At 57.9% G+C, this 24490-nt stretch overlaps 1 protein-coding gene across 1 annotated transcript in view; it reads left to right on the plus strand.

Annotated features, from left to right (window-relative positions):
* The window catches only part of SEMA7A (semaphorin 7A (JohnMiltonHagen blood group)), a 50640-nt gene extending 26410 nt beyond the window's left edge, over positions 1–24230 (plus strand). Inside the window, exons 2-14 of the mRNA XM_075006562.1 lie at positions 1069–1202; positions 2042–2083; positions 2760–2855; positions 4056–4137; positions 5506–5616; positions 7656–7795; positions 8318–8496; positions 9764–9872; positions 10804–10999; positions 16341–16456; positions 18121–18272; positions 19482–19555; positions 21187–24230. Coding sequence (XP_074862663.1) covers positions 1069–1202; positions 2042–2083; positions 2760–2855; positions 4056–4137; positions 5506–5616; positions 7656–7795; positions 8318–8496; positions 9764–9872; positions 10804–10999; positions 16341–16456; positions 18121–18272; positions 19482–19555; positions 21187–21551 — 1796 coding nt within the window. The 3' untranslated portion in view covers positions 21552–24230. The remainder of the gene's footprint in view (positions 1–1068; positions 1203–2041; positions 2084–2759; positions 2856–4055; positions 4138–5505; positions 5617–7655; positions 7796–8317; positions 8497–9763; positions 9873–10803; positions 11000–16340; positions 16457–18120; positions 18273–19481; positions 19556–21186) is intronic.
* The last annotated feature ends 260 nt before the right edge of the window (positions 24231–24490 follow it).

Consider the following 24490-nt stretch of genomic DNA (forward strand, 5'->3'; position numbering starts at 1 on the left):
GCGGAAAGTGTGAGCTGGTGCCTGGCCAGGTGGGTGCCAGGGCCACTGCTGGTGTGCTAGGTAGGGAAACTTCAGCAGCCCTGCTATTTGAATCCGGACTGGGGCCCCCGCAATCCGGGGGTGGCTGGATCTGGGGACTTGGGCTGGCCTGCGCTAGAGGCCAGGTGCAAACGGGAGTGGATCTGCGGGGGGGGTTGGATGCCGAGCCCCCCTCGAAGGGCGGGGCAGCTGGCTGCAGGGATCTGGCCCCGACCCATCCGCACTGGAAACTCAGCCACGCCAGCACGATCAGTGCAGGGGGACAGGCCCTGCCCACCCACGCTGGGCCTGGCTGGTTCTCATGAGGCTTCTCACACGGCTGTGTTTAGAGCATCTGAGCTACCTCCCTCCCCTCATGAATGGCTCCACAGTCGTGTCTAGCCCACACAGAGGGTCTTTGCTCCTGGCTGCATTAGTATCTCTCTGTAATAGAGACTTGTGCTTTGGGGTAGGGCACAGAGAAGGGAAGCTAGAAGCCAGGGGCCCCAGCTCTCTTGACCTGGGGAAAGCGATTTATTTTAGTTCTCACTGGCCAGTGAGTTGACACTTGTCTCGTCCTCCTCTTCATTGTGTCCTGGGAGGTGGTGTTTTTAGGCCAGGGCTGGTAGAGGCTCAGTTGTGCGAGGCGGCTCTAACCACTAGCCTGCACTGCCTCCAACGTGCATCCGCAGTTTCACTGGCCAGGAGGGAGCTGACAAGCACTCACTAGCCTGGTGCCGTCAGCGATGGGCAAGACATAACGCCACCCCACTGCGCTGTGTGGCGCAGGCTGGGTGTGGAGTGGGCATCTGTGCCTCACCGACTACCTGAGTAGGTGGCCCATCCGTGGGGTGTCGTGTTCCTATTACTGTGTGGCTGTCTCAGAGCTGGGGTGCCTCCCTGCAGCTGGGTGGCAAAGCTTGGCCAGCGGAGAAGCTAGATCAGCGGGCGAGCTCCTTGTTCCCTAGGGGTGGGTGGGGCTGGGAATTTGACCACCGCCTTGCTGGGTTCCGCGACACTCCTGCTGAGTCTCTTCGCTGTGTCTCCTAGGGGGGAGCCGCTTTCAGCTGGACAAGGAGGAGAATCTGACAACTCTTTACCATGACGAGGGCAGCTCCTCGCTCCTGGTGGGAGCGGAGGCAAAGCTCTACTCCTTCGACTTCGACAGACTGAGTCGTCACACGGTAAGGAGGCTCCGGGCTTAGCCGCCCGCCAAGCCCCCTGGGAAGTTCACCCCACTGCGCTGACGGGGAACCGGAGGCACAGGGCAGGTTAGGGACTTGACCAGCCTCCTTTAGCAAGTCAGCTGGCTCAGCCCCCAGCCTTGTGCTTTCATCCTGTATCATCAGCCTGCCAGGGCCAGCCTTCGGGTAAAGGGTGCCCTGGGAGAACATGGATTTTAGTGCCCTGGGCACACACCCTGTTTCCCCTGGCATTCAGGGGCTGCCCCGTCCCACGCCCCCTTTGCCCCAGCCTTTTCACAGTGCCTCCTTCACCTCTAAACCCAGCACGTCCCTCCCGCGGGTTCCCTGAATCCCAGCCCTGTGCTGCCAGGGTGCGACACCCAGTCCCTGCCCAGCAGGGTTCCCTGTAAACTGAGCGCTTAAGCAGCCACCCAGGGAAGATCCAGGTGGTGCCCAGCTGACTAGTAGAGCACCCAGAGCTGGCAGCCTCTGGGTCTATAGGTGGTGCACGCTGCATGTACCCTGGTGAACATAAGAAAATTTATTCTGCACATGGGCGGAAAAAATTAGAGGGACCTCTGCTGGCCAGTACCACCCCATCCCTTCTGCTCATCAACACTCATGCCAAGGGTCTCTCACCCAAAGATCCCCCGCCCCCCCACTGCCCAGAGCCCCTCTTGCAGGGGAACCAGATGGAACGTGCTGATTATCAGAGCTTACCCAGACGTGCCCTTGTCTTCCTGGCCTGCGGCTCACAGAGCTTTGCCAGAATTTCTTATCGTCGCCAGACGGTTGTTTAGAGCGGGTGGAATTGAACCATGCTTCTTCCTTTTCTCCAGGAGGACTTCCCCAAGCAGAATTCAACCATCTGCCAAAAACCAGTAAGTCTGGAGATCTTGCCGGGTGGCTTTAACTCTGAGAAATATCAGCCGTTTTCCCGAGAACCCAGAGCTGTTGTAACTCCCCGCTCTCGTCTGCTCTGGCTCCTTTGCTGTTCAGTGGTGGAGCTCCCTGTGAAAGGAGTCTTGATGGGTACTTAGAGGGCATTAGCCCAGGGGAACATGGATCAGAAGAACTGAAGATGGTGAGCTCTGGCGAGATGGTGGCAAACTGGAGTCTCAAAGTTGTACTAACATGGGGAACCTGCAGTTAGCAGATTGAGCTGGTTCTATGCTTGGGACATGGCTGAGAGCCAAGGTCAGTCCCCTCCCTGAGTGAAATTCTTTGGCTTGTGTTGTGAGGTCCACCCAGACCCAACAGGCTCACCACGTGCAGCTATTTGGCCGGTTGAGTGTGGCTAGTTGGCTTGAACAATAAATACATGTTCAGAATAGCGTGGCTAGTTGACTATAGCCGTACCTGCTACTGCTTCAGAGCTCTGAAACGCCATGGATCTCGAGTGATCACAACGGTCCCTCCCAGCTTTCATAGCCAGGAGAATCCCACGACCTCCTCCATCCCTGCGGTACTACCCAGGCTCCTAAGGTCGGCCCTGGAGCAGCTGGGATTCCCCAAACCCTCTGCCATTGCTTCTGACCCTTTTTTCTTCTTTCCCAGGAGGAGAACAAGAACTACCTGACTTTCATTGGCAAGTACAAGGACCAGCTCTTGGTGTGTGGGACCAATGCCTGCAAGCCCACCTGCTGGAACAGGGTAAGCCAGGGGGTTTGGTGCTGTTCTCTTGCGGTCGGGGCCTCGATTGCCTGATGTCTGGTCCCCTTTATCCTCCACTGGCCCCGTGTTTCAGCCCCTGCTGTTCTGCACTAGGAGCAGAACAAATTACTCTGCCTGTCTGTACCTCGGTTTCCCCATCTGTCAAACACAGATGATCACGCTTTCCCAGGGTCATCCCAAGGGAGGGCAGGGGCCTGGGCAACTCCCACCCCCAATACACTACAGGCCCTGCCTCTTCCTCACTCCGCCCTCACCCTGACCACTGGCCCCAGCCTGGCCTGGAACTACCGGGGCAGAGCGCGGACGGTGGGGCAGGTGGCAGTGGCGACAGCAGCAGGAGGTTGCCTTCCCCCAGCCTGCCTCCCCAACTGCACCCACCACGCCCTCCCGGCCAGCTGGGGCCGGCTTCTCCATGGGCGGATGGGAGCCCAGGCCCACCCGCTGCCCGAGAAGAAGTGAGACTCAGCGAGCTGGGGGGCTGCACAGCCGGCTGACGCTCAAGCTGCGTGGTGAGTGTCACGGGGCAAGGAGGCTGAGGGGAGGTGACCCCCTGCTGCTGCCTGCCCCCCGCTGCCAGTGCCCTGCCTCTGGTAATCCTCCTTCCTCCTGTCCATAGGATGGCTGGGTGGTCACCCCAGGGCCCCCAAAAGAGCGAGCATTGGACCTGGCTGCCCGCCTCCAGCCTTAACTCACAGGAAATGCCTTTCCCGAGCTTCCTGGTACCTCAGCCTGCTCCTGCTCCTCCTGGGCACGCTGCAGCCAGGCCACATGCCAGCGCTGATGCTGGGGGCAGCTCCTCTCTGGGGAAGTTAAAAAGCAAGTAACCTGGTGACTGAGTAACAGCCAACGTTTCTGTCGCTGACTCGGCGAACCGCCCCTCACACGGCTGCTCTGCAGTTAAAAGGCTGACGTGGCCCGCGACCTGGCGCAGCTTCTGTCCCTGCTGGGGGGATCGGGCCCTTCGCCCTGCAGCAGAGGGGAGAGGACGGCCCGATCCCCATGACAGGGACAGAGGCAGAGCCAGCCTGTGTAACTCCATTGCCTCGCTAGCCACCTCCCCTTGCCCCAGATGGCAGGTGGGAAAGGGGTCGATCGCTTCACCCTGCTGGGAGAATGCAACGAGGTGTCAGAGACGCTCTGACCAACGCTGATTCTTATGGTTCTCTCTGTCCTCCCCAGCCCCCTCGGAATAATACCCCCATGAGTGCCAAGGGCTTGGCTCCTTTTGCCCCTAACCAGAACTCCCTGGTCCTTGTTGACGGTAAGTCCAAATATTTGGGTCTCTCCTTTGGTGGTTAGTGCTGCAGGGCCAGGCCGCTGGCCAGTGTGACGCTGCAGTCACACCGCAGGGCAGGGGTTGCACCAGCCGGACAGCTGGCCTGGAGCCTTTGGAGGGCGTGCTCCTTGTCGGGGAGCAGTGCCGTCTCCATGCCATGCCGGCGCTGGTCTGTGTATTGGCCTGATGCTGCGCAGAGAACAGGCCTCAGCTGGCCGTGCTGGGGAGACGCTCCAGGTGGAATGAGCGTGGGGTGGGCACTGCCTTCTGCCCAGGATAGTGTGACGCCCCGGGGGGCAGGGAATCAGCCCCATTATCTCTAGCAGCGAAGGGATTGGGGGTCACTGTCCTGCCTGGTGGTGCCTGGACGACTTACAGAGAGAAAGAATGAGTCTCTGCTGCAGCTTTAGCTGAGAGCCAGCTGGCTGTTAGCTCAAACCGTAGTGACTCCTGCACTGTGCTCTGCAGGTCCCAGGTTTGAGTCTGTCTATGGGTGGTTACAAAAGCAGGTTGGGAGAGGGAAGCCATTTGATTGCACTCTCCCAGGGCTGGGGTCCTGGGCAACCCTCACCACATGCATGCGGCAGCCCTGCCTCTTCCTCACTCTGCCTGGGTTAGAGTGGGCTAGCACCTGTCTCCAGGGCAGGATGAGGAGGGGGCTGGGGACTGTCCTGCCAGGCCCATACAGAGTCCACCCTGAGGGGCAGTAACTGTACAACTGTGCCCAGGCTAGCAGCGGGAAGGCCTCAACCTCATGGCCCAAGAAAGAGTCTCTTGCCCTCTGGCAGGGGATGTGGCCCTATGCTTCGCCACTGGGCGGGAGTAGAGGGGCTCTGCCCTTGTGATTGACTTCCAACTGTCATTCCCTTGGTGGGGGGCCCTGGGTTTTCTCCCCTCAGGCTTCAGCCTTGTGCTGAGAGGAGGAGAAGAGAAAAGCAGGGGTGGGGGACTCATACCCACACCTGATCTAAGGCTGCTGTGAACGCTGTTCTCTCCTGAACAGCCCCCCGACCTCCACACACCCCCATTCTCCTTCTGTTCTGCCCCCAGGAAAGCAGAGCTGCTTCCAGAACTCGGTTGGATTGTGTTGTCCCTTTGCTAAGGGGTAATGTGGCCGAGCCTGGGCTCTCCCCGGCAACTGGCGGGGCCTGGCCAATGCAGAGTCGGCCCTGGGGGACAAGCTCTTTGCTGGAGCAGGGCTGGTGCAGGTTGAGCTGGCACTGCTGTGACCCAGCCCATGTCCACTCCATCTCCAGGGTCTCAGCCCCGACTCCTTTTACCCAGGCTAGCTGCCTTGAGACTAGGCTCCTCAAGCCAGCCAGGCAGCTGTAAACCATCCTCCCCATCTTGCAGGCGATGACATCTACTCTACCATCAGCTCGCACCTGCACAATGGGAAGATACCCCGTTTCCGCCAGGTCCAAGGGAGCGGGGAGCTCTACACCAGCGACACAGCGATGCAGAGTGAGTATGGCAGAGAGTCCCTCGCCTGATGCCAGGAGGACATCCTCCAGGGGATGTGAGCGGGTCTCCACCCTGCTGGAGTCCTGGCGTGGCGTAGAGTCAGCGAGCGGCTTGGGGACAAGTCCCCCAGAGCAGCCGCAGCACGTCCCGTACACGAGAGCAGAGGAAATCGGCATTTTCCAGCCTGCCTTTTGCAGCGCTGAACAGTCACAACCTCACGGCGTTAGCTGGGGCGAGAAACGGCTTCCCCCTGTTACTGGGCCCCAGCAAACAGGCAAACAGCACCTCCCAGGACCTCCTTCAGCTAACGGAGTGCGCACTGGGCAAGTTGGCCTCGTAGTCCTGGGACTAACTGCCAACACTGTAAAAAGTCCTCTGGGCAGAGGCTGCAGACGAGCTGCTCCTGCAGCAAGAGGTGGGGGAGGGACACAGACGTAGCTAGGTAAAAAGAACGGGGAAAACGCACATGGCATCCGGCGCTGGAAGCCGGAAGGAAATGCAGCTGTTTAACGGGCCCACCAGCTGCAATCACCGGCCACGGCAACAGAGCAGAGAGCTTCAGTCACCCGGCTGGTGGAGCCCAGAACCTGTTCTTCCTCCTACGCCTCCAGCCAGGGACATGGTCATGAATCCAAAATCAGAGAGCGTCCACTCCCCCGACCTGGAAAGGGAAGAATCCTTCGGCCCTGAGTAGCCCTAGCAAGAGCTGGAGCAAAGCCAGTTTGGAGGCAAATTGTATCCCCCACACAGCCAGGGGCCAAAAACGGCAGCGGGTCGAGTGCCGGCTCTGACCCAGAAGAAGCAAACAAACGATGCTCCCAGGGCATCACGTAATGAGGCTGCTCCCTGCCTTGGGGATGTGAAGTAATGAGTCTCCGAGCTTGGGTGTCCCTCCTAGCTGACATCATGGAGCCAGGGAGCTGTATTAATAGGGCTCTCACATCATTACCAGCAAATGGACTTCCCCAATTAAACACAAACAACTGCAAAGCTGGCTTTCCCCCTGGGCCAGCTTTCCACCCCGAGGCAGTTCCCCTACGCATGTTGTCATCTCCATGGGATGGGTGTCCTGTGTGAGCAGCTAGACTGAGCCGGGCTTCTAAGTGTTTCAGAGCTGCAAAAGGCAAGACCCAGAAGGTCATAATTCACAATGATCTGGATAAATTGGAGAAATGGTCTGAGGGAAACAGGATGAAGTTTAATAAGGACAAATGCAAAGTGCTCCACTTGGGAAGGAACAATCAGTTTCACACAGACAGAATGGGGAGAGGCTGTCTAGGAGTGACTACAGCAGAAAGGGATCTAGGGGTTATAGTGGACCACAAGCTAAATATGAGTCAGCAGTGTGATGCTGTTGCAAAAAAAGCAAACCTGATTCTGGGATGCATTAACAGGTGTGTTGTGGACAAGACACGAGAAGTCATTCCCCCGCTCTACTCTGCGCTGGTTAGGCCTCAGCTGGAGTATTGTGTCCAGTTCTGGGCACCGCAGTTCAAGAAAGATGTGGAGACATTAGAGAGGGTCCAGAAAAGAGCAACAAAAATGGTTAAAGTTCTAGAGAACGTGAGCTATGAAGAAAGGCAGAAAGAACTGGGCTTGTTTAGTTTGGGAAAGTGAAGACTGAGAGGGGACAGGATAGTGGTTTTCAGGTGTCTAAAAGGGTGTCATAAGGAGGAGGGAGAAAACTTGTTCTTTTTGGCCTCTGAGGATAGAACAAGAGGCAACGGGCTTAAACTGCAGTAAGGGAGGCTTAGGTTGGACATTAGGAAAAAGTTCCTAAATGTCAGGGTGGTCAAACAGCGGAATAAATTGCCTGGGGAGGTTGTGGAATCTCCATCGCTGGAGATATTTAAGAACAGGTTAGATAGATGTCTGTCAGGGATGGTTTAGATAGTACTTGGTCCTGCCATTGGGGCCGGGGGGCTGGACTTGATGGCCTCTCCAGGTCCCTTCCAGTCCTGGTATTCTCTGATTCTATGACTCTATGATTGCTCGGGCTTGTCTGTCCCAGCCTCATGGCTCTTCCACCTCCATTCCAGACCCGGAGTTTGTGAAAGCCACGGTCATCCAGCGAGATGAGCGCTACGATGACAAGATCTACTATTTCTTCCGAGAAGACAATCCGGATAAGAGTCCCGAGGCGCCCTTAAAGCTCCCCAGAGTGGCCCAGCTGTGCAAGGTACTGAGCGGGCAGGGTGCGTTAGAGGGAGGCGGGGAAGCCAGTGGCACCCCCTCTGAATTCCCTGCCCTCAGCATAAGGCTCAGCACTGGAGGTGAAGCGAGAACGCAGCTGCCGCTGGTCCTTTTTTTTTTTTTTTTTTGCTTGTAACCACCCCCTGGTTACTGACCAGCCTAGCAGGACGGTGCCAGAAGGGAACAAGATGAGAGGAAGGCTGGATCTCTGGTCCAGGATGCAGACCCAGGATCAGTGCGTGGCTTGGCCACAGGCTTCCTGTGGGACCTTTGGCAAATCTCTTATTCTCTCGGTGCCTTTGTTCCCCTCTCCGCACATTGGGGATCGCAGCTCTACCCTGCCCCATGGGGGCGTGGGGAGGGAGGCCGTTGCATGATATGGTGATGTCAGCCATGTATGTATTTCGATAGATGACAGGGGATACCCGAAAGCCTGAGCGTGTGCCAGAGTTCCCTTCAGCATCCCCCTCCTCTGGGACAGGCTCTGAGGTGCTGTTGTGTCCCCTAGGGAGACAAAGGGGGCCCGAGCTCCCTCTCTGCTTCCAAGTGGACCACCTTTCTGAAGGCCACGCTGGCCTGCACCAACCCAGACAGGGGCACCTTCAACCGGCTGCAGGACGTCTTCATTGTCCCATCAGACAAAGGCTGGAGGAACACCAGAGCGTATGGGCTCTTCTCCAACTCCTGGTGAGTGCCTCGGCTTCCACAGAGCTGAGGGAACGGGGCTTTCAAGGTACCCCAGGAGCTGGCTGCTCAGCAGCTCACCCCAGCCGAGAGGGAAAAGCGTGAGACAGTAGCGGAGGGCGGCTTGTGGGCCCAGCTCTGGGAGGTGGTGGGGACCTTTGTGCCCTTCAAGGGCTCAAGGCCTTGCAGGACTGGGGCCCCATGATGGGGTGTGCAGGTATTCACTGTCCCCCTGTTGGAGACCCCCCTACACCTGAGCAGTGAGTTCAGGCAGCAAGGGGCTGTCTAGAGAGGCCTTCCCTGATAAGCTGCTGGCAGAACCAAAGCGAGTAGGTCCGCTGGTGCCCAGAAGGGGCGGGAGCAAGTAGAAGCCAATCAGGGCCCAGCAGGCCAGATAAAAGGGGCTGGCTGCTTCTTTCAGGGCCAGTTCTGGGTGAGGCCTCCAGGTGTTGGTTTTCACCTCCTGCCAGTCTGTTGGGAGGTGCTGTGGTACTGACTGCGGCGTGATGGGATGTGGAGGAGATGCCATTTGCTGCAGGTTGCAGGGTGATCCTATTGGCTTGTGTAACAGGGCCAGCTGCCCCCCCGCAGGATCAGGGCACCTCTGCTAAGCTCAGCCCCTGTTTGGGTTTGTGGCTTCTGCTCAGCCCTTCCTTCCTGAGGAAATGTCCTGTCCTTGCTGACCTCTCCCTGCAGTGGCTCAAGCCCTCCTCCTGCTCTAAGCAAATGTGCTTGCTTCGCCACCGGCTTCCTGTGTGATCTTGGGCAAGTTGCTTAATCGCTACGTGCCTTGGTTTCCCCACGGAATCACTGCCCTGCCGCCCTGGGGAGACGTGAGGATAAATCTTTAAGGGCTGAGGCTACAGGAAGAGGCCGTGAAGTACCTAGGACAGATAGTCTTTGCTTGGGGAAGAGAGAGACCTCAGGTCTCTGCTAGGGCCCGCCCTGACGACCTTGCGGTTGGGCGCTGGGGGACGGGGGGTTCGGCCTGAGTTTTGGATGCTGGCCTCTATTTCAAACGCCTCCAGGGTTGTGGCTAATGTCCTGACCCACGTACCGCACTGCCACAAGGCTAACACCTGCTCTCTCAGCCCCTCGGGTCTTGCCACGTGAGCTGTGGCTGGGACATCGTTAGAAGCGTCTCTCTCCGTGGTTATGGGGCAACTCCCAATCCCCCACCCTGTCCCCAGGCGGCTTGGGAGCGAGTGGCTCCGCGTCCCGGGGGCAGGAGAGCTGCGCCCTGATTCCCTGTTTGTTCCGTCACGTGCAGGGGCTACTCCGCCGTCTGCGTCTACACCTTCGGGGACATCGACGCCGTGTTCCGCACGTCGAACCTCAAAGGCTACACAGAGGAGATGCCTGAGATCCGTCCGGGGCAGGTGAGTGACAGTGACCTCCGTTCCCATGGTGCCTGGGAGACTCGCTGTCAGGGCCTCCTGGAGTTAGACGCTGTAGCGAGGGTGAGAGAACAGGGAGGCCTGTGCCCTCCCCCTGTGAGACGGAGAGCTGAGTGAGAGGAGGAGAGGACGGAAGGGAGGCAGGAGCTCTTGGGGGAATAGGCGGTTGGGCAGGGAGCCCTCCACTCCCAGGGCCCTCCGGCTGAGATGGCCCCTGCCCCAAGACACTTACAGTGCAAGTTTCTGGCCAGGGACCAGTGGCACGTTTTGGTCCGTGACGTACCTAACGGGGCTGGGAGCTGCTCAGAGAAAGGGGGAACTGGGGACGGGGCGGGGGGGTGATCCCTTGCTGTCAGGCAGCGGGAATGCAAAGACAGTGGCCATAGGGATGGTGAGAGCACGGGGAGGGTTTCTGTGGCCCAGCTCTTCAGGCAGGACGTGTAACAGGGCTTTAGAAGACACCAGGCCCTGTGTGATAAGAGAGGGGCAGTCGGCTCTCAGGTCCCACAGGGATCAGGGGGACACTGAATGGGTGCGATCCACATCTCTGGAGCATTCAGGATTGTAGCCGCGCAGACACCTCATTCCCTCTCCCCAGTTAGCTAATGCCCCCGTGGCGGGAACCTCCCAGCCCAGAGGGCAGCGTGGTGGTTTAAACCCCTTCTGAGCCCCTAAGAGCAGGCGTCAGAGCTCAGCTTGCGGCTGCTCTAGAGCACAGCTGTGCAGGGGAAATTCACCCAAGGGGCTTTCCTGCGCCCAGGTGCCCGAGCACATCCCTAGGCCAGCTTCCTTGCCCCGGGCTCCGATGGGGCATTAGCGGGCGAGGACAATTGCCCCCTCTTTCTGCCCCCACCCAGCACTTCCTGTGGATCTGGATGGCCCTGATGGGTGTTTTTTTCTTCTCTTGGCTCAGTGTCGTCCAGACAGTCAGACCCCGGCCGAGATCTTCAAAATAGCGGACAGCCACCCGGAGGTGGAGGACAGGGTGCAGCCCAGTGCCCCACGGAATACCACCCTCTTCTACAACAAGAATCACTACCGGAAAATCGGGGTGCACCGCATCCGGGCTAGGGACGGGCACACCTACAATGTCTTCTATTTGGTGACAGGTACCGACCCTTTGTTTCTCAGCCTCATACCCTCAGGATCCAGGACAGAGTAGGGGCTGTTTAGTGGCAGAGCAGCCCCTTCCGGAGCACTGGAGTGAAACTAATCCATGGCCACCTAGGGACTCGGCATTTATCCCGTGCGGCACCCCCGGCCACTGGGAAATGCCTGCTGAATGCATAGCCATCCACTCCTACAGCATTAAAGGAGAATCTCCATGAGCTGTCCGCATTATGGGGCAAATGACACACACGTGAACCGTTCCAATGCCATCCTAGATGGAAAAGGCATGGGTGTACACACACACATACATCCCGACCTCCTGTCAGGTTCTGGCAGCAGAATGATACAGAAGGCACGATGCCCTGGAGGCATTTTATTAAATGCAGGGCCTTCGGTCGTACTGGTTGCCAAATGCTCAGCTGCTGCAAATGGACATAACTCAGGTTGTGCCAGCTATGGATCTGGTCCTGGCAGCAGAGTCTCCTTTCATGCTTAGTGCAGGGGGCTGGGAAAGGATTTAGTGGGTGACGTTGCAGGGCAATGCTGTGCGTTTAATACACATTGCTCAGGGAGCCTCTGGTAGCTGCGAGCATGGGGGTGTGTGTGTAGTGGTGTGGCTAATAATAGGGCAGCCCAGACCTGGGTGAGGGCTGAACCCTGACACCTCTGGGCTTGGCAGTCCATAGCTGTGGCCCTGCTGGGCGTGCCGGGTCAGCTAGGGAAGTCTGAGAGTCGCTTGAGCCCCAGCACCTCCCATTACAAACCACACCCTGCAAACGCTTCTGGTTCTGGGGGAGCTGATATTGGCTGACAGGCCTGTTCGCTCCCTGGCGTAAGTGGCATTAGAACCTGGGCCCAAGCAAAGCCCTGGCCCAAATATGACACCGACAGAGCCCAGTCGTGCAGGGGCGGAACCGAACCGGGGACCTCCGGAGCCTCTGTCGCTTGAGCCAAAAGCCATCTGGCTTGTAGCCAGAGGCGACTGACACGGGAATTCTAGGGGTGTCGGCCACGGGCCTCTGCCGTGTCAGGTGCGTGTGGGGCAGTCTCCTGCCCGCCCGGAGCGGTGCCGCTTAGGCGCAGAGGTGGGGAAAGTACCTAGAAAGTTACTTGAGTAAAAGTGCAGCTCTTGTCACTCCTGGAGACTTGCGTACAATAAAGCTGCGACGCACAGGGGTGGGTGTGCTTTTACTCAAGTAGTTTTCCCGTGGAGCCCCCAGTGACTTGTAGTTAAGTAGACTCCCCCAAAAGCAGCTATACTTTTACTCAAGTAACTTTGGGGGTCCTTTCCCCCTCCCTCTGCTGTGGTGTGAGCTCGGAAGCTAGCGCTGCTCTCTGGCAAGGCCTCCCCACTCACTGGAAGCAGCATGGCTCTGATGGTGAGTGGGGGGAGACAGGGTGTTGTGAGGTGCCTGTGGCCCCCTGGGCTCCCCCCAATGCATCGCCCATGCTGTCAGCTGAGACTCACTGGCTGTGTCTACACGCGCACGCTACTTCGAAGTAGCGGCACTAACTTCGAAATAGCACCCGTCGCGGCTACACGCGTCGGGCGCTATTTCAAAGTTAACTTCGACGTTAGGCGGCGAGACGTCGAAGTCGCTAACCTCATGAGGGGATCGGAATAGCGCCCTACTTCGACGTTCAACGTCGAAGTAGGGACCGTGTAGACGATCCGCGTCCCGCCACGTCGAAATCGTGGGGTCCTCCATGGCAGCCATCAGCTGGGGGGTTGAGAGACGCTGTCTCTCCAGCCCGTGCGGGGCTCTATGGTCACCGTGTGCAGCAGCCTTTAGCCCAGGGCTTCTGGCTGCTGCTGCTGCAGCTGGGGATCCATGCTGCATGCACAGGGTCTGCAACTCGTTGTCGGCTCTGTGGATCTTGTGCTGTTTAGTGCAAGTGTGTCTGGGAGGGGCCCTTTAAGGGAGCAGCTGGCTGTTGAGTCCGCCCTGTGACCCTGTCTGCAGCTGTGCCTGGCACCCTTATTTCGATGTGTGCTACTGTGGCGTGTAGACGTTCCCTCGCAGCGCCTATTTCGATGTGGTGCTGCGCAACGTCGATGTTGAACATCGACGTTGCCAGCCCTGGAGGACGTGTAGACGTTCGATGTCGCCACATCGAAATAGGCTACTTCGATGTAGTCTTCACGTGTAGACGTAGCCACTTAGTGCCGCTCCAGGGGACAGCAAACCGTGCCCAGTAGGCCTGTGGGTTACACACACCCCTCTTGTCCCTACCCTCTTTGGGCACAGGCTTCGGGGTGCAGAGCCGAAAGCAGCCGCCCGAGGGGTACAGCGGTTTCACTTCCTGGGCTGTCCTGCCTCCCCATTCAGGCATTGCTGGGCTCCACAGGGCAGGGGCTGAGGTTCCCCCCATTGAGCCAGAAGACACACATCTCACAGAGCTGGAAGGGACCTCGGGAGGTCATCAAGTCCAGTCCCCTGCCCTCTTGGCAGGACCAAGCCCCCCACTTTTTTTAATCTATTTGCCAGATCCCTAAATGCCCCCCTCAAGGACTGGGCTCACACCCCTGGGTTTAGCAGGCCGATGCTCAAACCACTGAACTAGAAGGCGGGGTATCACTCCTCCCAGCCCTGTCCCTACCCCCAGCAGAGCAGCCCCCAGCAGGGCTGGTTGTGAGGTTTCCCAGGAAGCGGTTTTTGTCCCCAAAGGCCAATGCTTCCAAGACAAAACTCTGCGAAACAGGGTCAGATTTATTGAGGTGACCGTCCGTCCCGTTTTCACCGGGACTGTCCCATATTTTAGGCAGGCTAAAGAAGCAAATTGTCCCATATATTCACCCCCCTGCTGAGCTGCCCCTTCCCCGTGTCAGCGCAGCTGCAGGTAAAATCAATCAGGATCTGGCTGGACCGCACATGTAGCATGTACTGACTGGCCAGAGCAAGCAGCAGCAGGAGAGTTAGCCAGGCGCCCTGCCATAGAGGCAAGGCAGGGTATGTTGGGGGGTAGGTTAGTGTGTCTTGTCCCCCACTTTAAGATTTTAAGGGGGACCTGGTGCCCCAGTGGTGCTGGGCACCCGCTCCGTGGGGCAGCTGCCCCTGCAGTCAGGGAGCCCAAACCCCCCTGCAAGTCAGTGTCCTGTGCATCACGTCTCTCCACCCACCCACGTGGGACAGCTGTCTCACCAGCTGGAGAGCCACCCCACTCAGCGTATCCCATGTATGGCAGAGGGAAATAAGGACCCTCTAGATTTGATGCGTCTCCCGCCTCCACTAATTCTGGGGGAAGCAAAAGCACTCTCACAACTGTTGCAAGGTTTCCTTCTGACGTTTTCATGCGAAAGAAGCCACCCCCTGACCCTGCTTGTCTCGCTCGCAGAGGCAGATTTTGAAAGTCTGAAGCTGAGGGGAGCCCAAAGAAACTAAAAGTTTTAAGCAAAAGTTGAGGCTGAAAGGAAACTTTGTTCGCCACAGGCTGAATTCTCGGCTGCGACTGTCTTAGACCTCTCCAGCCAGCACCCTCTCCTGTTTCCCCACACTGTTGTCCTGCCGTTGGAGTGGGCAGCATGGGAATTGTTTTGATTCGGTGTTTGGGGAATTGGTGTTTTGTTTTGATTGTATAAATGCTCTGATCTCATCCCCGCTGGCAGACATAGCTGGGCCTTTGCTGGCTGCAGACCAGATTTTCTGATGCAGCCAATGCCCTGAGTCCAATGTCTGACCCCGGCACTCTCCCGGTTCCCTGTGTGGGAGGTTGGCTGCAAACGGCTGTACTCGAGAGATTTAGCCCCAGTGCGGCAGGAAGGAGAACACCTAGCTCCCTTCGAAGCCTTAATCTCGCCATGCCTCGGTTGCCGTCTGTAAAATGGACATAATGCCAGAGCTGTAGGGGTTCTGTGAGGATATACAGAGGAAGGATTGTGAGGTGCTCAAACACTGGGTCGTTAGGGACCACACAAATGACTATATTAGGTGAATAGATGATTCCATACCACAGTGTGCTCAGGACTGAGCCATCCCCTCCCTAGGCTTCCAGCATTGTGGCCTCTCCTGAGCCCCCTCCACTGCCCACTCTGGCTAGTCCCAGTGCTCCAGGGTATCTCTAAAGCCCCAGCTCCTGGAGTCCAGTGATCATTGAAGGTTCTAGCTAGAAGAGCTTGAAGGTGGGACCCAACAGCGGTGAAGACCTCCGACTCTTTGACTAGTTATCGTAAATCACGCAATTCTGGGGGCTCCCCTGACTCCTGAGGTTTTAAATGGTGGGGCGGGGTTTGGCGATGCCACCCTCGTGCTGTCCTCCCCGCTCCTAACCTGCTTTCCCTGCCCGGGAGCAGCACTGGCCTTGGGCGAGACCCAGGGAGCTGTGGGGGCAGGAGCTTTAGGGGAGGCGCTCCCGTCCCAGCACCCAGTGGGCAACTGGTGAGGCAAGTTCTGAGGGGAAAGCATCGGCCACATGCCCTGCGCCTGTCCTGCTCGTGCTCCGCCCCCTCCCTCCCCGTGCTCCGCCCCTTGCTCCGCCTCTATCCTCTTCCTGCAGAAGTGCCACTCTGCTCCCAGTGAGTGCAGAGTCCATCCTGCCCCCCCCCGCCCCCGGAGGAGTGTGGCCCAAGAGCAGAGTGGCCTGGGTGGCTGGGCAGACGATGGGGGTGCATATGACCCCCTGTGAGCTCCCCTCCCCGGGGCATGGTGAACCTGGGCTTCCTCCCTTCCCCGGGAGCGCCAGCCCCCTGTCCTGGCCCGGCCCAGGCAGCATCGTCCCAGGCTGGGGAGGGGTGGGACCAGAGGCTGTGCCACCACCTCAGGCCAGCTGCAAGGCAGGGCAAGGGCGGTCCCCAGCCAATCAGCACAGGGCAGGAAGGTGTGATCTCCTCCCCTCCCCCAGCCCCGTGATGCATGAGCGGGAGGGAGAGAGACCAGACTCGTGGTCTCCCCAGAGATGGGGAAAGAGCTGGGGGCGGGAGTGGGTTACTTCCCCTTCCGTGGCGTTAAAGGGACAGTCACACGTTTCTGCCCTTAGCAGCCGGGCCTCCGCTCCCAGCCGTGGGACGTGGCCCTGGGAACCAGCTCCTGCAAGCGGTGGGGTATGGGGTGAGCGCGCTGGGTGACAGGTCGGAGCATGGCTGGCCGTGCTCCCCGCGGTGAGCTGTGCCCAGCCCCAGCAGCCGCAGTTGGGCCCTGGACGCAGCCCTTTGCTGGGTGCGCCTAAGAGCTGCTAGTGCCTGCAAGCAAGTCGCACCCAGAGGGCATTGCCTTCCCATGCGGCCTGGCACGCTGCGGCCGAGGCAGGCTCTGGTATTAGACTGAGGGCTGTTGCTCTGCTCTGTCCCATTGGCCTCCAAGCCTGCCTGCTTCGCGGGCTGATCTGTGTTCTCCCGTCTTGCAGACAAAGGGTACATCCACAAAATGGTGGAGCTGCCCCACGGCGTCGTGAACATCCTGGAGGTCCAGCCCTTCGAAAAGCCAGCTCCCGTTCTGGCCATGACCCTGGATCACACACAGGTGGGCGTCTGCCTCCATCCCTCTGCACAGCCTCATCCTGGCCCCCTGCAGCCCACCCACAAGGACATGGGAGAGCTGGAGCAGTAGCCAGCCTACTTTTCCTGTCTGCTCCAGGTGCCTGTATCTCGGAGCTGCCTCCAGCGTCCCATGGGATTGAAGGACATTTCCCTAAGCCTGGGACGCTCAAACTTTTCTTGCTGGGACCCTCTTAGAAAATATTTCAGGCTCTGCTTCCCCCACCCTGGAAAAAGTGATGACTCCCTCCCCACCCCCAACCATGTCCCCATTCCTTCTGCACTGCTGCTGGCAGGGTGCTGCCTTCAGAGCTGGGTGCCTGGCCAGCGGCCACTGCACTCTGGCTGCCCAGCTCTGAAGGCAGCACAGAGGCAAGAGAGGTACTACCGTGACCCCTCTACTATAGGCCGTTGGTTTGAGACCCCTATTTGGGAAAGGCTGTCCTGAGTCCCACCTAGCGTTCTGATGCCACCTGCTAATTGTGAATGAATCACTCACGCTATCAAGGATCAGGTGTTAGCTGTAAAGAAAGGGAAGGGACGCCTTAAAATATCTCCTCTCCAGCTATAACACCCCCTTGACCTGCTAACTCCTAAGCTGGGTAGCTACAATTTCAGCTTCCTCTTGCAGTCCCAGGGGGATGTGACATTCTTCTTCACTTCCCTTGTGGTGTTCCCTTGCCCTGCTGTCTGCTGTTACGCAGCTGTGGCATGCCGCCCCAGTGATGGCTGCATCATGCTTGCGATCCCTTGCTGCGCATGTGCTAGCTTGACAGGAGCTCTGGGAGCCTGTAGACTGAAGAGTACGCTATGAGCAGGTGGGGTGACAAAATTCCTCCTCTAGCTTGGTGGGTCCCGTGCTTTGTGGCAGATTATTTTTCTCAGCGGGTCACAGCAGCCTTCAGGTTAGATACCAGCTTGCTGTCTGGTGAGCCAGCAGCATAGGGAAAAGAGAGGAGACCAAATTCCGTCATCTCTGCTGCCCCTCCAAGTGTTTTGGGCAGGGCAAACCCCTCCACCAATATCTTTTCTTCTCCTGTGCTGGATGGGAGAATGGGGAAAACCAGGCCTACCGTCTTAATCCAGGCTGCAGCCCAGGGAGCCTGTGGTAGCAGCTGCCTGCAATGTCTCAAGTCTCAGCTGTTTGACGGGGATCCTTCTGGCCACTTCTCCACTGCAATCCCCAGCACCCTCTTTATCACAGGCTCTTCTCTCTGGTACCTGCTGGTGTTTGCTCCTATCAGAATCTCCACAGCTCCTTATCCCCTCCACTCCACACACACTGAGCCAACAGAAGAGGAGCCTTTTTGGAACCAGTCTCAGTTGGTTCTTCATTGGCTACGGAAACAACAAGAAGTCCTGTGACGCCTTACAGACTAACAGATATTCTGGAGCATAAGCTTTCATGGGCAAAGACCCGCTACAGGTGTCTTAATTGGCCTGATCGCTCCAGTTGATTCTAGCCATTTCCTGTGGGTTCTGGATTAGCTCTTGCCCGTTTACTCTGGGAAGAGGGACCTATTTAATCTAAGGCTTCTATCACTCTTCTGGAGCCCTCTGGCCTGGCCTCATCACAACGGGGTTTGAGAAGGCGCCTCCTGTGAGGCACTCCTGCTGGCCTGACAGGTCTGCCTTGTTTTCCTCATGCAGGCAAAGCTCTACGTGAGCTCGGCGAAGGAGGTGGTCCAGGTGCCCATGGACATGTGCGAGGTATATAACAGGAGCTGCGAGAGCTGCGTCCTGGCAAAGGATCCTTACTGCGGCTGGGTCGATGGGAACTGCATCTCCGTTAAAGCTAACGTGTACGTCTCCCTTTGACACCCACTGCCGTGGTACTGCGCGGTTCTAGTGACAGTAAAACCACCCCGACCCTCAGCACTGCCTGGCTTTCCCCCTCGCAGGCAGAGAGTCTGTGCAGACGGCAAACAAGCAGCCCACCTCATTTTACCATCTCCCTAGCTTGGGTCCTAGGACAGCAGTGTCCGTTTGAGCTGCAGTCACGCCCCGGCCAAGCTGACCCAGCCGTGCCAGCGTTGCCCTGGAAACCACTGCATCCATTGGCCAGGATTCTGGCTAATCCTGAGCCTCAATGGAATTTTCACTCCCCGCTTTAAATGTGCCCACTTCTGGGGTGGAACGTGGCAGTGCCCAGCAATGAGGAGGAGGGAGATGATACCAACCCACGTCAATGTCAGCGTGTGAGGTCTTTAATCTCATGGGGCCAGACCCTCCGCTGACACAAATCTAGCTGTATCAATGCTCGCAGAGCTCTGCCATTGGAGCCTGGTTCATTCTCTGGACCCATTGCTCCACCAGCAAAATTTCATCGACTGCAGTGTGATTCTGACGTATGGGGAGAACGCTTTCCTGCCCAGGTGTTACTGGCTCTGGTTTCTCTCCTTGCACTCCTGCGTGGAGGAAAAGTATCCCAGCCTGAGCAGCTGAGCTCTGCAGATGCAAACAGCTCTAAGTATTATTGACGGCTTTTCCCAGGCTGGCAGCTGGCTCTGCGGCATGGTTATACCCTGCCTCGCGGACAAGCCGGTGACTTGGCCCCAGTCCTGCGTACACGGGGGAGGCAGTCGGGCCAAGCAGCCTCAGCACTGGAGTGGGGATTTTGTAAACCAGGGTTCTCTTCTCTGACCTGGGGCAAGTCACTGCCCCTCCCTGCCTCAGTTTCCCCATGTGCAAAGCGGGAGTAGTGAGCCTGACCCCCTTTGAGAAAGCCCTTTGAAAGCCACTGTATAAGATCCAGGGACTGGTGCCATGTTTACAGGGTAAACGGGCCCTGGTGCTGTGTGGAGCCAGGAGAACATGTACCAGCCCAGGTATTACCGGGCGTGGTATAACCTCTGCCCCTCCCTTAACCTGACAGCCCTAGAAGGAGGAGGACACTGAAACTCTGATTCAGGGGGATAAACTGCCAAAGGCCGGGCAAGACCCCCAAGATAAGCAACCCAGGGACCTTTTGTTTCTCTGCTAACGGTTGTTCCCATTTCCTGGCTACGCAGGACGATGATCCAGAACATGACCCTGGACCCGTCCCCAGAAATATGTTCCCATTCAGGCTCCAAACGGGTGGCAGGTATGTGCAGCGCTTAGCCAGCTCTTTGCCTGCTCCAGCTGCTTGCGCTTGTCCTCGGGAGGCCTGTGCCTGGCAGGGTTTGCCTTCGCTGCCTGGGCGCTCTCCCGGTGTTGCCGCACGCACCCCTTCTCCGGGTTACGGGCTCTGGCACCAGCGCTAGCTGGCTGGCAGCGGGTACAGGCTAGCTCTTGGTGCTGCTTCCACTAGGCTGGCAACCTGCCCGCTGTGCAACCAGGGCCAGTTGTAACGTCCTCTCCAAATCCACTTTGGGACCAGTTGGACAGCCCCCCACCGCTGCAGCAACCCGCACCGGGCAGAACCATAGAGCAGCTCTGCTAGGAACCGTGGGTGAGGCCCCCCAAAGCCCTAGCAGCCCATGGGGAACACGGCACCGGTGAGGACGTGCAGTGGTGCAGACGCCGGACATTAGGTGGTTAACCCAGGAGCGCTGATCCCCAGGCTAACACTGGAGTGAAGCCAGACCCTTTGTGACCCAGAGTAAGCGCTGGTATGCGGAACCTGTTCTCCCTGGCTGTGTCTACACGTGCCACTTCTTCCGGAAGCAGCACGCTAATGAGCTGTCCGGAAGATGCTAATGAGGCACGGATGCAAATTCTCCACGCCTCAGTAGCATACTGGCACGTGATTCGGAGCCCGGAAGAAGCTCTCCCGGATTCCGAAGCACGCAGGCAGACGCCTGGCCTGCGGGGATCTTCCGGAAGGAAGAATTCTGGGGAAGAAGGGGCTTCTTCTGGACTCCGAACCACGTGCCATTTGCATCCGTGCCTCATTAGCATCTTCCGGACGGTGCATTGCCGTGCCACTTCCGGAAGTGGCACGTGTAGACGCAGCCCCATGCGCCGAGGGGGAGTGAAGCTACTGGAGAAGTAGGACCTGCAGTCAGGTGAGACGCACCAGGAGTCTCTTAATAGAGCGCTCTAGTTCAATAAGGCGACGGAGTCACAGTCCCTAGTGTTTCATGGCGCTTAGCAGTGCCAGCTGATTCCCCTTCGGACTTCCTCGGGACTAGAGCTCAGCTTCTGTTCTGCATCCGGCACTGGAGAATCCCCGGGAGCTGTAGAGAGTCTATGACACGCAGCGGAGTAGTTCTAATCCAGTCCAGCCCAGGGAAATGGGGCACAGATATGTTGATGGCTATAAAATGCCTGAAGTCAGAGGAAGCTGGAGCCAGCCCCCCTGGGTGCGACTGCCATGATCCCTAGTAACCCTTCTGCCTGCTGTTCTCAGCAGGGGCTCCTCACAGGTGCTACAAGCCCAGGATCCTCATTCCCTTTCTGCATGCGTATCTCCAGCTCCGCTGCTGGCAGTGGCAACAGGGAAGGCCCCCAGCTGGCCCTGGCTCTGCAGGGAGCCGCTGGGTCCTTTTTCTCCTGTAAAGTCTGTCTGGATGGGGGCCAGGAGCCTTTAAAGAGGCAGGCGAAAGCCCCCAAGCACTGGCCTTGACTCAAAGCCCCGGCAGGTCGATCAGATCAGATCGGGTGGCCCCGCGGAATAGGCAGCCGGGGGCGTTGAGCCCGTCTCCCGCCCCCACAGCGAGCGAGGGGGAAGCGCGTCCCTTTCGGGCCAGCCTGCGGTTGGCTGACGAACATCTCGCTTCTCCCCCGTGCCAGCGGACAGCCCCGAGAGCTACCAGAACGTCACCGTGGCGCTCTTCTCCCGCTGCTTCCTGCACTGCCCTGTTGACTCCCACAACGCCACGTACGTGTGGCACCACAACGGCAGCCGCATCCAGACCTGTAGTGCCGCCCACCAGCCCTGCACCCACTTCCTGGAGAACGTCACCCACAGCCTGTACGGGCACTACACCTGCGTCTCGCGGGAGGGCGGCATCGCCCAAACCCTGCTGAGGGTATGGCTGAAGACACCCGAGTCCCCCACGCAGCCCTTGATGCAGAAGAGCCAGGCTGTGGCCGCCTCCCTCTCCTTCTGGCTGGGCTTCCTGCAGATGGTGGCTCTCGTGCTGCTCTTCCAGTGAGCGGGTGGGGCGGGGGCCGTGCCCACAGCCTAGGATTCACCTTTTGGACTGTTCTTAATCCTCCTCAGCTTCTGAGCAAAGGCTGCTCTCTGGACATCCTCTTCGTGCATCACGGCCCTGCCTGAAGGGTCCCCCCCATCAGCCTGGAAAGCAGCATCCCTTCCACGGGGCACAGAGGGATTCCCTCCCCACCTCTGCACCCTCGACTCCATCGCAAAAGCCTGTCTGCGTCCTGCCCGGAGGCGTCTTGGGGACTGTGGGTGGAGGGTGGCCCAGATCCTTCCCGATTCCATGCAGCACAAGAGCTGAGGCCAGGATGGACGCTTGTGCCACCGAGTAGCCTCGGGGGCTGATCTGGCCTTGGCGAGAGGGAGGGATGTGCCCGCAAGGGAAGCAAGGCTCTGGGGAGCAGGCAGAGGAAAGGAGACCAGAGTCCTGGTCTGGGACAGGCAGTGGCACAGCTGATGGGTGGATTACAGAGGGGATGTCGGGGAGGAAAGGTGGGAAAGCTGGTTTATTTTAATCCTGGTTCTGCCCCAGAAAAGGGAGGGCTCGAGATCGGGCAGCAGGGAGGCAGGGTGAGAGAGGATCCTGCCTTGCTGTTTCTCAGCTGCGAGGGAAAGGCAGAGCAAGCGGCGTAGACAGTGACAGCCAGGGAGGGGAGAAGGGGACAGGGAGCGTCCAGCCAAGCAGGGACAAGACCCAGTCTGGCTGCACTGCAGGGACCAGTGGGGAGAGCCCCGCAAGTAGGGAAGACGAGCTTTGTGTATTCCGGCCGAGGGCGCGGCTGTTCTGAGTGCCCAGACTCTGGGGGATCCCCGGCTACTGCGCCTCTTGATGGTTCGTCAGTTTCGTCTGGCGATATTCTCCCGCCAGCTTTGTAACCCAGCCTGCCCAAACAGAGCCCAGTCGAGTCCTCTGCCGTGACTCCAACACAGATTGCTCTCTAAGGGTCTGGCTGTGCAGCTGCTTGACACCTGCAGCCGGCTTGGGCCCTGGCTAAGGGGCTGAGATCTCAGCCTCTTTCCCTTTACTGGGTTCTAGAGCCCAGGCTCCAACCTGAACTGAAATATCTGCGCCACAGTTTGAACTGAAAGGAGATGCTTCTCTGCCTGGGAGAAAGGCATTTCGATTTCTGTGTGTATGCGTGGAGCAGTGGGGTGCATAAATGGCTGCTCACCTGGGTGTTTGGGTCACTTGTGACGGATGTGAGTGTGAACAAGTGCAGCCACACACTAGATTTTGAGTGAGGCCTGAGTCCCGTATGTTTGGGATCTGTGCTTCTTTCAAGGCCAGTGGGCAGACAGCTCTGGCACCTTGCTGAGCCCAGTGCTGGGGGAGGAGCTAGCCAGCTGGTGCCTAGCCGCCCGAGGAGGAAATAGCCTCATGGCGGGAGGTTGTCCTGTACACGTCTTTATTCGGAAGGGTTGGTTCCAGAAATAATGCTCCATATTTATCCCTTAAATTGACTTCCACTGGCTTAACCTTTCACCTTTATTACTCAGTTTATATACGAGTTGAACCTCTCTCATCCAGCACCCTCGGGATCTGACCGCTGCTGGAGGAGAGAATTTGCCGGCCCACGGGAGGTCAATATTGTCTAGCACATTACTAGCACTTCCACCTCTGCCTGGGCTCTTAGAAGACATTTAGGGGTAAACTGCAGCTAAATACCAGCACAGACCACCAAGAGCCAGGACTGGTGGCTGGAAACAAACTTAATGGGACTATGGAAAACTTGGCCACAGCCCTGATAAAAGGTCTTCTAGCTAACTAAAACCATGCCAGATTATGGACCTTGCTGGAAGAGAGAGATCCGGACTAAAGAGGTTCAGCCTGTACAAGAAAAAAGGGATCAGGAACCAACCCTAGGCCGTAGCCAGATTAGACAGAACCCACAGGTAGCACTGACGCCCTTTGGCTGCTGAAGAGTGTGCAAACCTGAGCAGGGCTGAGTGCAGGGGGACATGAATACCATGAGTTGAGTGTGACATGGATGGATGGATGAGGAGACATCCCTGGAGAAAGTCCAGGTGTGGTGTCAATTCTGGCATGTCTGACCTGTGCACAAGCCCCTCTGAAGTTGCTGGGAGCTGCTGGACAAACCGTAGTCCCCCTCTCCCCCCGTGTGCAAGTCTCACCAAAACTGCTCAAAAGAGACTTGCTTTCTCCAGCATGGTAGGTGGTAAACAAGGGCCTGATCCTCAGCAGATGTAACTGCGGCTCCGGTGGCTCCCTCTCTCCAGGATGAGGCATGAGGGCCGGCTGGCTGAAGACCAGCCTCCTAACGAGGGAGAAGGCTGCGGATCCCCCTCCAGAGTGAAGTGTCTCTGATCATTTCAGCTCAACCAGCGTGATAAAGATAAACTGTGAAATGAGCAGAAATCTCCTTAAGCAGTGGGCTTTGTCAGGTTCCCAGAACCCCGGGAGCTGGCTGCCTAGCTGCGGAGCTAATATTTTACTGCACTACATTTTTCTGATACATCCAACCCCTTCCTCGGGTCTTAAACACTGGTTCTGTGACCCCGCTCTCAACGCACTTTACTACCAGAAGGCTGTGACTATTACTGGATCTATTTATTGTCTATTTTGCCATGTTAATTTTGCACTGCATTGTTGAAGAAAGCAATTTTTTAACCTCCTGACCCCTAAATAACCCATCTCAATAAAGCTGTGACAAGTTAACGAAAGCATGAGCGTGGTCGTGTTCAGCTCTTAGCTAGAGGGGTCCTGCCGGGCGGATCCAGAGCCGCTGTGTGCAACCCTTGCAGCACACTGTAACAGGAGATCTTAACCAGCTATTGTCACAGGCCCTGAGCAGGTCGATCTTCGGGGTTCAGTTTCGTGTGCCTGGTAGGGGGACACAAAATCAACCCATCTGGGGCTAACGGTCAGCCCTGTTCTTCTCAGTATCGTGAGGCGTAAGGTAGGTCGATGGG

This window comes from Carettochelys insculpta, chromosome 12 (genome assembly GCF_033958435.1).
Source record: "Carettochelys insculpta isolate YL-2023 chromosome 12, ASM3395843v1, whole genome shotgun sequence".
NCBI lineage: Eukaryota > Metazoa > Chordata > Testudines > Carettochelyidae > Carettochelys > Carettochelys insculpta.